This window comes from Pan troglodytes, chromosome 5, assembly GCF_028858775.2.
Source record: "Pan troglodytes isolate AG18354 chromosome 5, NHGRI_mPanTro3-v2.0_pri, whole genome shotgun sequence".
Classification (NCBI taxonomy): Eukaryota; Metazoa; Chordata; class Mammalia; order Primates; family Hominidae; genus Pan; species Pan troglodytes.
Genome location: NC_072403.2, coordinates 162,148,875 through 162,166,066, shown reverse-complemented (window position 1 = coordinate 162,166,066; position 17,192 = coordinate 162,148,875). Strand labels below are relative to the sequence as shown.

Here is a 17,192-nt window from a genome sequence, read left to right as displayed (position 1 = left end):
ATTCTCCTGCCTCAGCCTTCCGAATAGCTGGGACTACAGGTGTGCACCACCACGCCCGGCTAGTTTTTGTATTTTTAGTAGAGACAGGTTTTTGCCCTGTTAGCCAGGCTGGTCTTGAACTCCTGACCTCAGGTGACCCACCCGCCTTGGCCTCCCAAAGCACTGGGATTACAGGTGAGAGCTACCATGCCCAGCCCCTTGACCAGGTTTTGAATGCCTTGCTGAGGAAAAAAGCTTCTTTTAAAAAAGGACAGGGATGCTCAAGCATCCATTAGGTTGCAGACTTCAGAGAGATGTAGACTAATTTAATAGCCCAAATCCAGGATGGCCTTCCACAGGAACCAAATCCCCCTTTCCGGTTTTCCTTCAATTAACTGGATATAACCCGGCAGGATCCAAATGGTTTCAAACCCACTCCTCTGGTCAATGACTTTTTACCTCCTCTGTATGCACACGCGCATGCACACACCTTTCCTTTGGCTGCCAACTTGGTGGATATTCAAGTTGAGCCAGCCTGTGCAAGATGGTGGCACCCACACTGCACTCAGGAAGCAAGTGGTTTAAGTGCAATGCAGCCATAAACCAGCTTGGGTCCTCACCTGGGAACTGGGGGGTGCGGGGTGATGATAGCCTAAAAACTCCTTTCAGGTTCTCAATTTTAAGAAAACTCTGTTATGTCATTACATTTTCTATAGAACTGATACCTGCGTTATCTTTTTAAAATTTTATAACTAGGATGCTATTGTCTCCCAGCTAAATCTACCAAGAAGAAATAATTGTCATAATTGAGACTGTTCACCACTCAAGGGATGCTAGTAATAACTAATGCATTAAACACATTAATACATTAAAATGTGCCCTTTGATTGCCGTAGTGGCTATTTGCCATTCGTGGTCACCAACAGCCATTAACAGTAATTATCAGTGGACATTAAGAACAATGGCAAGTCAAAAGTTAATTGGTTTTAGAAACTCCCAAATGCAGATTTTAAAATGATAGATTTGACCTCCTGTGGGAAGGGAAATAAGTACTGTATTTTATTGCTGTCCACTAAGGAAATACTAGACATCTCAATATCCATCGTTGTACTGGAATGCTATGAGGTGAGCACTGTCTACGAAGAGATCGTCTACTAAATAGAATTATGTCATAAGCAATCATATTTAGAAATTAATTTCATGAATGATACAGTCCACAACTGTGAGACCAGAGCTCTAGGCTTGGATATTCCAGTGCTAGCTCAGTCCCTCTCTTTCTCATACAACTGTGGGGCATCACTTCCCTTCCCTGGCAAGTGGATCTTTGGAAGCAGAATCAGCTGTTTCTCCCAAGAAAATGGGGCTGGAGAAAGTTATACCCATAAGGCACTTTGAAAATGGACTATAGTCAAGGGCTGCTTTATCCTCAGAGAGGCAGTTTAAGAGGGTGAACACTTAGCAGCCCATTGCTTTCCTCTCTGCAAATGGCCCAGGTCCTGGTGCCAACACCACCACAGGGCGGAATCAGTTGATGCCAAGCACTGGAGACCCAAGTAGACTCTCAAGTGTCCATGATTAGAAGGTTCTCAATTTTGGAAACTGCTTACCTGTAATTTTGAAGCTCTCTCTTCATCACTGTCTGCATCAAGAAGATCATCAATGTCAATTTCTACCTCTGGCATTTCTTCTTCCTGGGGGGCAGTGGGAGGATATGAAGGCATTTAATTTAGTAAGAAACCTAACTGTACCCCACCAGTTAGGTTAAGTTGAACAAACAACTAGATCATCAATTGAGAAGGGCTGACAGATAAGCAGGGGGAAGGAGAGCCTAGGGGGAGAGGAGGGAAGGAAAGAGAGGAAAGGGGAAACAGGATGAAGGGGTAAAGAGGAGAAGAAGGGAAAAGACAGGAAAAGGGAAGGAGGGATGGGGACAGATGAAGAAGGGAAATGAAGGAAGGAAGGAAAAGGAGAGTAGGGGAAAAGAAGAGAAGGAGGAGGGGGAGCAAAGGAGAATTAAGAGTCACAAAGCCATAAAAGTAATCTTTCAAAAAATGAGAATTTTCTACTTTCTAGCATTAAGCTGCATCTGTAAGTATATAAGGGGAGACTGGCAGATGATAGAGCCGGGAGATGGCAGTTTCCTATCTGACAGCCACCCTTTGCTGGGTGATTACCCCAATCTTTATTTGGGGGTCCACATCTTCCTTCACAGCTCTGGGTCTATGGAAAACCTGATTCCACCATGGGATTTGGGGCATCAGTATGGCTTTAGCCCCAGTTACTGATTTAAGAGAAGACACGTGGTCCAACTAAGAACTAAGGGGAATCTGGGAAAAGGTGCTGTTTTTACAAGAACGTCCCCTTCACTCCCTCTGAACCGAGGAAGTGTGGCACCAGAAATTACCGGTGGCTACCATACAACCCTGAAGAGAGGCTGTTTTGGATGAGGCTGACTCCACGTCAGGCAGAGCTGAAGAGAATAAGAAAACAGGGTTCTAGATAAAGTCACCACATCCCTGTGTCAAACCACCTCTGAAGCCTGCCTATCAGTGAGTGAATCAACCTCTTTCATTGTTGCAGCCAATGTGGGTCTAGTTTAATATTCCTGCCACCAAAGACCTCTAGCCGAAAAAGAGGGAAGAAGGGCCAGATGGATTTGGTGAAAGACCCCACTAATTTGGAATCTGAACTTCAAAGGAGATCTTGGCTATTTCTCATCTCTTCTGTTACCTAAGTCTTCTCTATACCTCTCAGAATAGCATTTTAAAATGTCAAAATAAAAGAGCATTTAAGAGAGTCCTGCAATTTTGCATTTCATCAGGAGTCACGGCAGCCCAACTCCTTCCAGCCACAGGGATGGCTGAGAAGCATCTGCAGGAGCTAGAGAGAAAGGTGTACATGGGGACACTGGGGACACCCGGGCATTCCCTGGGTGTGGCCTCTCTGTGTCTTGGCTCCAAGAGCTGTTTGTCTTGGCTTCCCAGAAGAGGCTGACTTTCTGAATGTTTCCTTCCTACTAAAGTGCATTTATTCAGTAATAGTACTCAACCTCTTGTGTGTGTGTGTGTGTGTGTGTTACAACACAAAAGTGAGGACCCCAGTATACTGAGGAAGTCAAGGAATATGATACACTATCCTTGCTGACATTAGCTCCAAGAACAGGCCCTCAATGGGCAGGAAAATTCCAGAAACAACCTCTCTAGTGATTTATTCCTGTTTCTGTGGAGAATTTCCGTTTTGATCCTTTGCTTGGCTCTTAAGGGGAAAAATCCGCTTCAAAAGCAGTATTTATCAACATGAATGTTTTAGATCTCATCTGTGCGGTTCTGCCTAATGGAAGAAAGATTTTGTACTCCTCGACATAATTTTCATATTTGTACTTAACAATCATGTAGCTATTAATAGAAGCAGATGATGTAGAAACAGGAAGTTGAAATGCTTTGATGATAATAAAGCTGAAGGATGACCTTTCGATGGCTAGGAGCATCGTTGGGCAAACATCACAGAGTGAACTTACACAAACCTAGATGGCATAGCCTACCACACACCCAGGCTGTATGGCACAGCCTATATTGCTCCTAGGCTATAAACCCGGACAGCATATTACCATACGGAATAATGTAGGCAACGGTAACACAGTGGGAAATATTTGCTCATCCAAACATAGAAACAGTACATTAAAAATAGGGTATTATAATCTTATGGGACCACTGTCATATATGCAGTCCATTGTTGACTGAAATGCTGTTATGCGGTACGTGACTGCACTCGCCAGCTATAACACTGTGGCCCCTTAAATCACAGCTAAGGGAGCTTGGTGTCTGCTATTTTTAAAGGAAATGAAAGAACAATTAGTAACTAATGCCCTCCTCAGAACAGCACAGCAATGGGTTTTTCTGCAAATATAATTCAAATAGTTTTGACGCCAGCCAAGTTAGGCCAAACAGGCTTTGACTTGCATAGCAGTGTAGAGCCTCGCCCTACACAGTAGGCATCTTCAATTAGGCATCTTCCCCTTAGGACTGTGCACGGCTCTCTGTTAGGTATTGCACTGACCCATTTTCCCCAACCCCTGAGATCTGGGCTGTCCCATATGGTAAGCATATGTGGTAAGCACATTTGAATACATTAAAATGAAATACAACTCAGTTCCTCAGTCGCAATGACCACATCTCAAGTGCTCAATAGCTACACGAGGCAAGTAGCTACTGCGCTGGAAAGCACAGATGGAGAGCACTTGCACTGTAGCAGAAAGCTCTATTGGACAGTGCTACCCCAGAGTACACTCGCCCTCTGGCCCAGAAGTTGGGAAGCAAAGCCCCTTCCCCTCTCAAAGGGGCTTGACAGGAGTAAAGAAAAAAATGCCAGGCATCTCAAGGTCACTCCTACTACCCAAGGGCATGTGATGAGAAACCCTGAGCTTGGTTTTACCAGCCAGAAAGCTGATGCAAACAAAGCCCAGATCTCAAGGGTTGGGGAAAAAACCTCAAGTGATTGAGTCATCGTAACAGCCATTAGGCATCTGCACTTTTTACCAACGTATGCTGCTTCTCAGAAATCCCACCCTGATTTATCAGAGGCATAGGAAGAGAAAGGCATCCTGCTCCCAGCTCAGCATGCGTCCCGGGTGTTCTGAATGTCAGTGAAGCTGAAACAAAACCCAGGTGAGAAAAACATAGAGACCCAGAGGCTCTTGAGGGAGAGTCCTGGGAAGCAAAGACAGCACCTAGTACCGAGTAGAGAATCCTGTAAATTGGTACTTAATATTCTTAATGAGAAGTATGGAAATATTCTAAATTTGATTGAAGTCCTATTTAACTTTATCTTCTGTATGCTGATCTTAGAGCAGTATCACTGAATGACCTTAGTGATAGATCAAATCACTTACAAAGGAGGGAACACGCCCATGGCCCACCATGACGTCCCAGAGCTTAGTTGTGTTTGGGCATTTTCCCACATTAAAGGTGTGTCCCTAAACAGTGGCTCTGGTGACAAAAAGTGAAACAACTGTCTTCACAGCTGCTGGGGAAAGTTATCAGCTACTCCCTGCCCCACATTAGTGAGAGGCCCTCCTGTTGGTACCCATAGCACGAGGCCCTGGATCACCTCTACACATCTTTCTTGTCGTACATTTGTTGAGAACCCAGAGTCCGCAGCGTGCAAGGCACTGTGTGTCAGCCACAGTGAGGCCCTGGCACTGGGGGACGGGCCGTCTAAACACAGCTCTGACAAACACAATGACATGCAATGGCCCCAAAGCCACAGACAAACCTGAAGCGCTTTAGTGATTCAGGGAGAGAGAAAACTCCGCCAGGGGCAGGCAGGGAAGTTGCACATAGGAGGGAGGAGGTGAACTGACCTTGCGGAATGACAGGATTTGAACAGGTTTAGAGGGAAGGGAGAGCACTCCCAAGAGGCAAAATGGTAGCAGGAGGCAAAGAGACAAGATGAATTCTAAATGTGGGTGTAGAAAGGTCCTTGGCCAGGAAGCCAGTCAGCTCTGGGCTGCAAATATGCACGTCAATGGGGGCCAGACAGGTGACAGAAATGGAGCAGGCTGAGGGGCTATACAGCAGAGTGAGGAGTGCGGCAAACTGGAGAAAACATGGCCTGAGGGAAAGCAGCAGGGAACACGCCATTCCCACCTCCTGTCACCTTCTAGGAATATGTGCTCAGTGCTGCTGGATTTTCTACGTTTTCAGGAATAACTGAAAATAGAGTTTTTTAATGTAAAAAATTCCAATTTTTAAAGCTGTCTGTCAACTTCTTAAAATATTGTGTAGGATAAACAAAACCCATTGGCCCATAGGCTGCCGGTTCCCCTTGTCCTGCAGAGACTGTCACCACTGAAGGCTCCACGGCTCCAGAACAAGACAGGGGAATGACAGAAGGAAGAGATGGCCCCACTGCGGAGCCCGGGATAACAGGGAGGAGGCAGGAGGCTGTGGGAATGTCATGTATCAGGTGCAAAGCAACAGGGCTTGAAGATGATCCTGGCAAAAATAAGATTTTAAAATAGTGATAATAGGGAGGAATAAACAGATGGAGTTTGGAGATGAACTGGATGAGGGATGGGGGGAAAGAAAAGGTAAAGATAAGATCCAGGTTCTGAGGCTGAGAGGTTTTGGAGAAGGACAGTAATGACGGGAGCACACCAGGGCTCTGAAGACACCTCACAAACCAACACACAGTGCAGGCTTGGCCATCACCAGCCCCCTTGCCCCAACTTGCAAGCAGCAGTGGGACTCCACATTGCCACTGCACTGGGAAGCGCTGCAGAACCTGGCGCTGGGCATGCCACGGATGAAGCTCAGAACAGGCTCAGGTACCAGGATGCAGAAATGCAAGCAAAGCAGGGTCCTGAAACACAGCTGACCCGCAGTGACCACACACACACACAAAAAAATATATACACAAACACACACAAATATACACACAGACATACATACACATGAATACACACAATCTACACCACTCATACACACACATGCACACACACATACACAAACATATACACAAACATACACACAGATGAATACACTCCACACCATTCATACACTCACATCCACACACACACACAAATATATACACAAACATACACACACATGAATATAAACACTCCACACCACTCACTCACATGCATGCACACACAAATATATATACAAACATACACACACGAATACACACACTCCACACTACTCATACGCTCACATGCACACACACACACAAATACATACACAAACATACACTCCATGTGAATACACACATGGATGAATACACACACATGAATACACACACTCCACACCACTCACATGCATACACACACACAAATATATACACATACACACAGATGAATACACACACTCCACACCATTCATACACTCACATCCACACACACAAACACATACACAAACATACACACACATGAATACACCCATTCCACACCACTCATACACTCACATGCACACATACACACATACACAAATAAACACACAGATATATACACACACTTCTAACTAGCCAGAAAGTTTACACTGTCAGCCCTGTCCGATGTCACATTAGCTTTTAAAAAATATAAACGTTCACCCCTGCCCACAGCAGTGAAGGGAGCAGGCAGGAATGTTCAAGCTAAAACTTCACCTGAAAATGGATCATGGTCTCCAAACTCTAGGAGACATAGCTTGGCAGCTTCCTGGAAATGACTGTGGCTAACAGCTCTCATCTGTCTCCATTTCAAAATAGGGATGGCAACGTAACATGGGATTAAACTCCTGTGCAAATTGTGGCAGCTGATGGAGAAACGTGGGGTGGCAGGGGTGGGGAGTGGCAAATGTCAGCTTATTATGGCCTGTTCAAACACTCGTCTGAACAATAGCCACAATTTCTTATAGCTCATCTTTCTATAGGCCTATGGGAGAAAACTGGCATAGCAAGCGTATAAAAAGAACTGAATCCTTGGGACTATGTGAGCTCTCTATGAAAACATTTACATCTCATGTTTTCATTGTAATGACAATCCAAAATAATTCCTGTAAGCAAGCACAGTCTAAGAATAGTCTGGACAGCCGTGCTATAACCACGCTGTGCCGGGCTGCTCTGTGTTTACACATTGGCATCAAGCAGAATTATGTTAATTGTTATGGCTAATGAGAAAAAAGCCACAGGGTAGATTTAATATATAAATGACTCATTCATGCCAAGTGAAGCCAAACGCTATCACTCAAAGGACACTGAGAGACAGCAATCTGTACCTAATTCCTGTGACAAAAGGAGTGAAGCCAGCCATCACAGCAAAGGGATGTTGTGCATTTGAGTTTCATTAGCTGGTACTTTACGTTTAATTTGCAATTTGGATGTGATTTTTATAACCATAGCATAAGGAATTTCTACCCAGTTTTAAGTGGTATGTATTTAAATAATATAACATTAAATATTTAAATCAGCCCTGGAATCTGCAAAAAAAAATGTTCCCACTTAACAAGGGGCCCAACCTACCCTATGACACATCACTATATAATGTCAGAACACTGGGGATAAAGGGAGGATCCTGGAAGCTTTCAGAAGAAAACCAGGCCACACATGGAAGATAGAGAATTAATGTCAGTGGGTTTCCCTATAGCAACAGAGCATGGAAGCCAACAGCAAATATTCCAGAAACCCGAGAGGAAACCATTTCCAACCTCAAGGCCTACATCCTCCCTGCTATGGTTTGGATGTGGTTTGACCCCTCCGAAACTCAGGGTGAATTTGGTCCCCAGGGCAACAGTACTGAGTGAGAGGTAATGGGAACCTTCAGAGGTGATTAGGTCACGGGGGCACACCCTCATGCGTGCATTAACACTGTTCTCTAGAGACTGAGTTGGTTCTCATGAGGCGCTGGTTGTTATAAAGTGGATCGGCCCCCTTTGCCCCATCTCTTTTTTCAAGCGCTCGCCTGCCCTTCCAGTTTTCTGCCATGCTATTACACGGGATGAAGGCTGTCACCAGAAGCCAACCAGATATGACCCCTCGACCTTGAACTTCCCAGGACTTGAGGTTGGAAATTGTTTCCTCTTGGGATTCTGGAATCCCTGCTCTTGGCTTCCATTGAGAAGCCTGCTGACATTGATTATCTTCCTCCAGAACTAAAAGAAATAAATTTATTTTCTTTATACATTACCCAGTCTGTAGTCTTCTGTCACAGCAATAGAAAATGAACTAAGACATTCTCAGACTATCTATCAAGAGTAGAGGAAAAAACCATAGACATTTTAAGACATATTAGGTCTTACATCTTCATGTATTTATCCTGTTTTGGGAAGGAGTGCTCCAGCAAAATAGAGAAATAAACTTTGATTTTCTTATATCCTCTACAGTTGTGGCTCATGAAGGCCAGAGAGCATGTCCCCAAATCCAGATTGAGGAAGGTACATGGGATGCCAGAGTGAAGAATGAAACAGACGGAGGCTTGACAAGCTGGGGAGCACGCAAGGCATGGAGATGAGCTTGCCTGATGCGAATCGAGGGCCCAGCCCCACCGGGCACCCATCTGCACAGGTGGCCAGGCCATTTAGAGTGGCTGGGGTAGGATGGCCTCACCTTGGGCCTTAGACAGAAGTAGCATGGGTAAACAAGCATATGCCTTTCCAGTGGGATCCCATATTACCAGTATTTCCCTAATACACATTTGTTTTTAAAGTTAAACCAATGGCTAAAGCTTGCTTAGAGCCAGAGAGCAAAGTCCTCCCAAAGCCCTTTTTAAAAACATCAAAATAGGCCAGGCGCAGTGGCTCACACCTGTAATCCCAGCACTTTGGGAGATCGAGGCAGGCAGATCATGAGGTCTGGAGCTCAAGAACAGCCTGAACAACATGTTGAAACCCTGTCTCTACTAAAAATACAAAAATTAGACGAGGATAGTGGCACGTGCCTGTAATCGCAGCTACTCAGGAGGCTGAGGCAGGAGAATCACAGGAACTCGGGAGGCAGAGGTTTCAATGAGCTGAGATCATGCCATTGCACTCTAGCCCGGACAACAGAGCGAGACTCTGTCTCAAAAAAAAAACAAAAACAGAAACAAACAAACAAAAAAAACATCAAAATAGCCTGATTGAACCTGACTCCATTGACTCCATGGTGAAGTGAAGGAATGTTTTACATAATATTTACAGGAATCGCCTTTCTTGTCACCCAGGAGAGCAGGTCCTGACCTACCTATATCCTACAAAGGTTCACTTCTGGGGCACTGACGCAGATGCAAATGACAGCTGCGGCAGAGAGGAGCGCTCCCGGCAGGGACCATCCTCATGCCCCGTGTAGAACGCCTCCCTTTCCTCCTGCTCATGAAGACACATTCCAACACAAGTGAGCAGGAGTGGCATTGTCTCACAAATCAACACTGTAAAACAAATACCAGCGCTCACACATGAAGATGCACATCACGGGTTACGTCAGATTATTCTAGAACTAGGCACATCTACATCAGGATCTCAGAACACCAGGCAAACCCCTGCAGCACCGATTTACTGAGCACCTACTACCTGCCAGGCACTGTCCTAGATGCCAGGGTTAAGGAATAAACAATTGACAAAAATATTTGCTCTCGTGGGGATTAAACTCTAATGGGGGAAGACAGACAATAAACAAATAAGTACAATACGTACAGTGGCAAAGGTTGATAAATATTTTGCAGAAAAATTAGGCAGGGGAGACAGGGAGTACGGGGGCTGGAATTTTAAGTCGGGCAGTGACAGGGTAAGGCTCAGCGAGAAAGGTATCTGATTAAAGACACAGCATCAAGGGAAAACACGTAATGCCAGGCTGTGTCTAAGAAGCTGCCAGGAGCCCGGAGTCACTGTAGCAGAGTTGGGGCCATGGTGGGGGAAGGGACAGAGCATGTGGAGACTCAGAGGCCCCTGTAAAGCCTCTGACTTGTACCGTGAACAAGAGAAAAGCCATTGATGGGTTCTCATTCTTTCAGAAGCATGATGGTTATGGTTTACCTGTTAGAAAGGAGGGCATACGCGAAAAGACCAGTTAAGAGGCCACAGAAATAAGCTGGGAAGAGATGACACTGGCTTTAACTAGGGAGTAGCATGATATATATATTTCTTTTCCTTTTTCCTTTCCATTATGATTTTTTTTTTTTTTTTTGAGACGGAGGCTCATTCTGTCGCCCAGGATGGAGTGTAGTGGCGCTATCTCGGCTCACTGCAATCTCCACCTCCCAAGTTCAAGGGATTCTCCTGCCTCAGCCTCCCAAGTAGCTGAGATTACAGGTGCCTGCTAACACACCCAGCTAATTTTTGTATTTTCAGTAGAGAAGGGGTATCACCATGTTGGCCAGACTTGTCTCGAACTCCTGACATCAAGTGATCCGCCCACCTCAGCCTCCCAAGCATGATATATATATTTTGTTCTTACAAACGAACTCTTATCTGGGTCACTGCTGATCCAAACCTCAGAGAGCAAACTGGTATCTCAAGAGCTCCATCAGGTACTGTAGTTGGGTGAGCCATTTAGCACTTTGCAAGATCACAAGTACCAAGCTCACACCTATGCAACAGCAGCAGCAGGCCAGTGTGATGGGTGTGTGAGCCACTGACGATGCAGACCAGATGGTAAGAGAAGTACCCAGGGGCTGTTGGTCCCAGAAGTTCAGTGAGGCTGCTAGACACTGACTCAGCCCAGGCTGAACTGCCTGGGGGCGGCGGCAAAGCAACAAGGAACCAGGCTGAGGAGGTCTTTTCTAGGTCCTGAACCCACCCACCAGGCAGGTTTCTCTTTCCCACCCACCAGGGAAGTTGCCAGTATCACTGGCACCCAGGGCAGGCTTAGTTCGTGCCCCCAAATCTCTCCCCTACATTTAGTAATTCATTTTAGCAAAAATGACTATCTCTGGAGAGATTATCAAAGCGCTCCAGACACAGTTTAACAACAACAACAAAAAAGACTCTGAGTTGGAGCAGAGGTTGTGTTCTATGCCCAGCCTTGATCTCAAAGGGCTCAAGAGGCCACTTCCTCCTGCAATGGGAGGACCCTAGGGAGTCTGGTGAACAGAGCACAGCATGGGAAGAAAGCGACTGAAGCCTCCGACTTCCCGTGTATGCCCCAGGCTGCCCTGCTTCTCAGCACAGAGGTGGTCCCTTGGGTAGGGGCCAAGTGGTGTTATGCCCAGAGCATGGAGTTTGGAGAGAAGCAGACCCAGGTTTCAGTTTCATCTCTGCCTCTGACAACCCGTGAGAGCTGGGGCAGGGTAACGCATCCCCTAACCCTTAGTTCCCACACCTGTAAAATGAGGACTGCTAGCTAATTCTCGGGGCTGGATAGAAATCGGGCACAATCATGCCCACGCATGTTGTGCAAACTCAACAAATGGTGACAGGACCTCAGTGGGTGCTAAGTTGACTGGGCACATCCGATTCCTCTTCAAATAAATAAATATTCCATGTAAATGTCTCTTCCAGGGAATCGTGTACTCCTGATGCCTGAAAATCGTTAAGTGAAGACTTATCACATTACCAATTTGTTCAAAACCACAGCATTCAAAGAGAAAAAAAGAAAAGAAAATGTCAGCAAAAAAACCCAGATGCAGAGCTTCCTGGAGACAATCACACTTTGCTCTGCTTATGAACACTAAACACGCACAGCTGGTTGTTAACAATGCCCCAGTGACGAGAAAGTTGGCAGGTTGGTCCTCATAAGACAAGTGAAAATAAGTGATGGCTGAGACAGTTGATAAAGATGGCAAGGACAATCGTCTAAGCCATGGCATAAACGAGGACACTGAGAACACCTTGAAAGCACTGGACACAGTGGCCAGATGGCCGCCACCCTCACGGCTCCTGTGCCGACAGCAGCCTCTCTTCTCAGGACCCTTCTTTCCCCGTGCAGCACCTACATGAAGATCCCCGGAAGGGAGAGGAACACCATGCGGAAGCTACAGGCTTGGCACTGGTCCTGGGCTACAGGCAATGGATAAGAACACTGGGAAAGAATAAAGGAAGGGCTGGCGCCACCCAAGGACAGAGCAGCAGCAGTCCAGCCTGTCTCTAAGAAGTCACACCTGTCTACGTCTTGCTTGCCATTAATTTAGGGATTGAGCCTGAGCTGTCTCTGATAGAAGATGGTCCACATCCAGATTTGCAGTGGAAAGGCTTAGGGCCAAGCAGAGTTCTCTTAGACTGGAAACACTCAAATTACCTGATGATGGAATAAAAGCAGTGGGCAGAAGCCTGTTCTAGCCAATTCTTGGAGAGAAGACGGTTCCCCTGCACTATCAACTGCTCATGACTGAGGCATTCGGGGTTGCTGCAGTGTTAGATTTCCTAACACAGAACACGAAATCCAGACCGTTTCACCTCCTGCCTCGGGAAGGCTCCTAGATCAGCAATGGCCAAATATGTCCAGTACTGGCAGGTGCACAGAAGCCTGAGAAGACGATACGGAAAAGCCGCTTGGAAGACACTGAGAGGAAATTGTGAATCCCATCGCAAGGCCTCCAGCCGGTGAACAGACACACTGCACTTGGAGTATAAAAGACCATTGCTGATATGGGCCATCAAGCATGAAAAGACACGAAGGACCTTAAATGCAGATCCATAAGTGAATGAAGCCAAAATGGAAAGTTGCCATATGCATGATTCCAACTACAGGAAGTTCTGGAAAAGACTAAAATATGGAGATAGTAAAACCATCAGGGATTGCCAGGGGCCAATGAGGAAAGAGAGATGACTAAGGCAGAGCACAGGGCAATTTTCAGGCCAGAAAACCTGTGTGATCTTATAAGGGTGCATCTATATCATCACACATTTGCCAAAACCCAATTAGAGAAAAATGACACACAACCCCAGAACCCACAGGATGTACAACACAAAGAGTGAGTCTGAATGGAAATGATGAGCTTTAGCTAATAATAATGTAGCAAGATTGTCTCAGCAATTGTAACCAAGATACAACACTAATGCAAGATGTTAAGAAAAAGGACAACCAGACTGGAGGGAGGAGAAAGAAAAAGGTAGATGAGAATTCTCTGTGTTTTTGGCTCAATTTTTCTGTAAACCTAAAATGCTTTTAAAAAATTAAGTGATTAAATTAAAACAAAACAAAACAAAAGACCAAGACTAATGTATTGGTGGTGGCTGAACCCGGGAAGGTGAGGGCCAGGCCTTCCTGTGACTGGTTCTGCTGGTTCTTCTTACAGCCGAGGGCTGGGCAAAAGGTCCAGGTGTGAGTCATACAATGATGTTCAGCCAACTGAGGCACACCCAGGTCCTCAGCTTCAGCCCTGAGACCAGGCCAGGCTGTGTGGGAGGGCACCATGGGGACCCTCCCAGAGAAGAGCCTGCAGGGCTGTCCCGGCGGCAAAGGAGTGGCAAAGTCGGCCGAAGCCTCTTCTGCCCAATGGGGACTCCAGCTCCTGGTTGAGAGGAGCCAGGGTTGCTGCTGACAAGACACGGGCCTGCCCCAAACCTAAGAACAGCAAGGGTGCCAATGAGAAAGGGACAAACTGAAGAACAGCAAGGGTGCCAATGAGAGAGGGAGAAGCAAAGCCAGACACCAGGACAGCCTGAGGCAAGGAGGTGTGGGCTTGATCTGGGAAAAGCCAGCCGGAGCCAGGCAGTGCCTCTTCCGTGGGACCCAGCCTGTGTGACAGAGTGGGGGTACGGGGGAGGGACACAGAGATTAACAGAGACTCAAGGCTGGCAAGCCTTGTTGTGGGGTGGGCACCCACCAGGGATGTTCTGCATGAGGATGAGAAACTTGCTAGAACATTCCTTGCACTACCTTCCTCACACCACACAGCAGAGAGGCGAGAGAGGAGCTCACGCTTGACGCAAGGCTACACCAGGGTCAGAGGGCAGGCCCCCGGGGCACACAGGCTCAGCTGCCTTTGGTCTTAGGGAATGAGGCCAGTCCAAAATAAAAAGTCATTTAACCAGAGCTGCCTTGTGAAATGAGCAGAGCAAAGGGCATGCTTCTTTGTAAATTATTACCATAATCGTTTACCTGTAATGCATGTTTATGCAGGCAATGTGACGGTTCATGGAATACTTCACTCCTGACCCCTCCTCTCCCTGTCGCCACCATCCAATCCATCACCATAACTGTCAATTCTATGGCTTACTGTCTCCTGAACCTGCACTTTGTACCACCTCCACTGCCCCCCTAGTGAAAGCTAAATCATCTTTTGCATAAGCTATAGCAGGAGCCTCTTAACTGGCTTCCATAAACTCACCCTCATTACTCCGCCATCCCAGTTTCCACTCTGTAGCCAGAGTAGCAACTTTAAGAACACAGATCTGTCATTCACCAGCTTAGAACTCACAGGTGGCTTCCTACCAGTCTTAGGACCAACAGTCTTACCTCTGCCTGGAAGGCTTCCCCTGCTGGGCTCCCGGCCTCCTCTCCATTCAATGCCTCACCCCAACTCCCTGAGCTCTAACTCCGCTGGTCTCCTCCAATCCCTCAGGACACTCCCCAGCCAGGCCTCCACAGGGCCTTTGCACGTGCTGGGTGCATGTGTAGGACACTCTTCTTGTTATCTCGTGTCAGCCATCACTTCCTAAAGCAAAATGTCTTCGCCAGACTTGTGATGAGGTCAACCTCCCAGCCCTGGAAACTTAGAATGCCCTGCACCTCTCTTTCGCTGCACTTTCCACACTCTTCCAATTCACATTTCTCAGTCTCCCTCCCCATACTGGAGGACCAAGAGCAGTGCCTGGGATAGCGCCTGACACATGGCCCCGATAATCATTTTGTAAATAAAATAACAAACAATTCCCTGAGGTGAGTATTATCATCATCTCTATTTACAGATGGAATGTCTGAGTATCCTGCCCAATAGGGCCAATCGCTTCCTTAGTTCCAAACCTGGACAATCTGACCTCAAAATGTATGGCCCCTACAACTTGTGCTATGTGCCTTTCAGGATGCAGCATGGCTGGGGAATGATTTCTCCCTTTTGACTTCCGTGACTTTTGGAGCAGCAAGGGAGGAGAGCAGAGCCCTTCAGACATGCGGCTCCAGGCACCCAACACATTCAAGCCCTGGTATCCACAGCCAGCTGGAGCCCAGGAAACTCCATGGAAACTTAGAGGATGACGACAGCTTTCACACACTCAGGGGACCACACTCCTTGTGAGGCAGATATGAATGGATTCAGGCTCTCAGTGAAGACTTGGAGGAAAGAAGCAAGTTTGGGAGTAACTAGCCATTTCTGGAGAACATGTTAATCCCCCAGCTGGAGGTCTGGGCCTCTCCTGTTACAAATGTAGGGGATATGGCTGCTTCTAATCTTGCTCTTCTGCAGACCTGTTACAGAGGAGGCCACAGCTGCACCTCGGGGTGTGTCCAAAGGGAAGAGAGCCAGGGGCAGGGCCATGAGACGCATCACTGTGTCTCCTGCTCCAGTCTCTGCTCAGCAGTGGAAAAGGAGCACTCCCCAGACTGAGAACAGGAGCTGGCTGGTTCACCTTAGGGTGAGGACGAACCTAAGTCTGCAGACTTGGTTAAGGAAGGGTTGGATGCAAGATCACAAGGGAGGGAGAAAAGGGAGCTGTCCCAGAGAGGCGAGTAATTCAGACCCCGGCACCATGAGGGGTAGCCGAGACTACTGCCAATCTCCAGGGCTCAAATAGAGTCTATTTAAAATCCTGTACTTCAGAAAGTTAACTGGTTTTTCATTGTACATCCTACAGGTATGTGTGTGTGTGTTGTGTGTGTGTGTGTTGTGTATATGTGTGTGTATGTGTGTGTATATATATATATCCTATAAAAGCCCTCAAATATTAATATATCAACTGGTTTCAATAATGCTACCAAAAATGTAAGGTGTTCTTCAAGATTAATCTTAAAGAGTACCAAGGGGATTACACGAGGTGTGACAAAAATTAAAGTGTGAAGCACCCCAGGTGTAAGAAAGTGGAAATGACACAGAGTTACCTTCCTCGTTATTTATTCCTCACTTGGAAAATCCATTTCCAGAGCGTATCTAACTTAGTCCATCTGCACTGCTCTAACAAAATACAAAAGGCTGGGTAATGTATAAAGAACAGATTTTTTTTTTTTTAGAGACAGGCTCTCGCTCTGTCACCCAGGCTGTAATACAGTGGCACAATCATAGCTCACTGTAACCTTGAACTCCTGGGCTCCAGCGATCCTCCTGCCTCAACCTACTGAGGAGCTAGAACTGCAGATGCGTGCCACTAAGCCTGGCTAATGTTAAAAATTTTGCAGAGATGGCATCTCACTATATTGCCCAGGTTGGTCTTGAACTCCTGGGCTCAAGCAATTCTCCCACTTTAGCCTCCAAAGAGCTGGGATTACAGGTGTGAGACACCATGCCTGACCATGAACAGAAATTTTTTTCTCGGTTCTGGAGTCCAAGATCAAGAGGCTGGTGGGTTTATTGTGTGATGAGGACTAGGTGTCTGCTTCCAAGATGATGCCTCCTCGCTGCACCCTCCAGAACACAGTGTCCTCACACAGATCAGAGGAAGGTGAAATGGAATGCTGCATGAAGCCTCTTTCACAGGGGCCTTGATCTCATTCATCAGGGAGGAGCTCTCAGAGCCTAATCACCTCTTAAAGGGCCACCTCTTAATATTATCACATTAGCCATTAAATTTCAACACCTGAATTTTGGAGGGGACACATTCGAATGATAGCCGTGCCTCAGCTGAAAGCCTGTTCTTTTTCAAGTTATGATTCACATTCACGAAATACCTGCCCCAG

General features: G+C 46.5%; 1 protein-coding gene across 1 annotated transcript in view; it reads right to left on the bottom strand.

The window, feature by feature from the left end:
- PPP1R14C (protein phosphatase 1 regulatory inhibitor subunit 14C) overlaps positions 1–17,192 on the bottom strand; it is a 106,898-nt gene that overhangs the window by 34,008 nt on the left and 55,698 nt on the right. Inside the window, exon 2 of the mRNA XM_001135266.7 lies at positions 1,586–1,669. Coding sequence (XP_001135266.2) covers positions 1,586–1,669 — 84 coding nt within the window. The remainder of the gene's footprint in view (positions 1–1,585; positions 1,670–17,192) is intronic.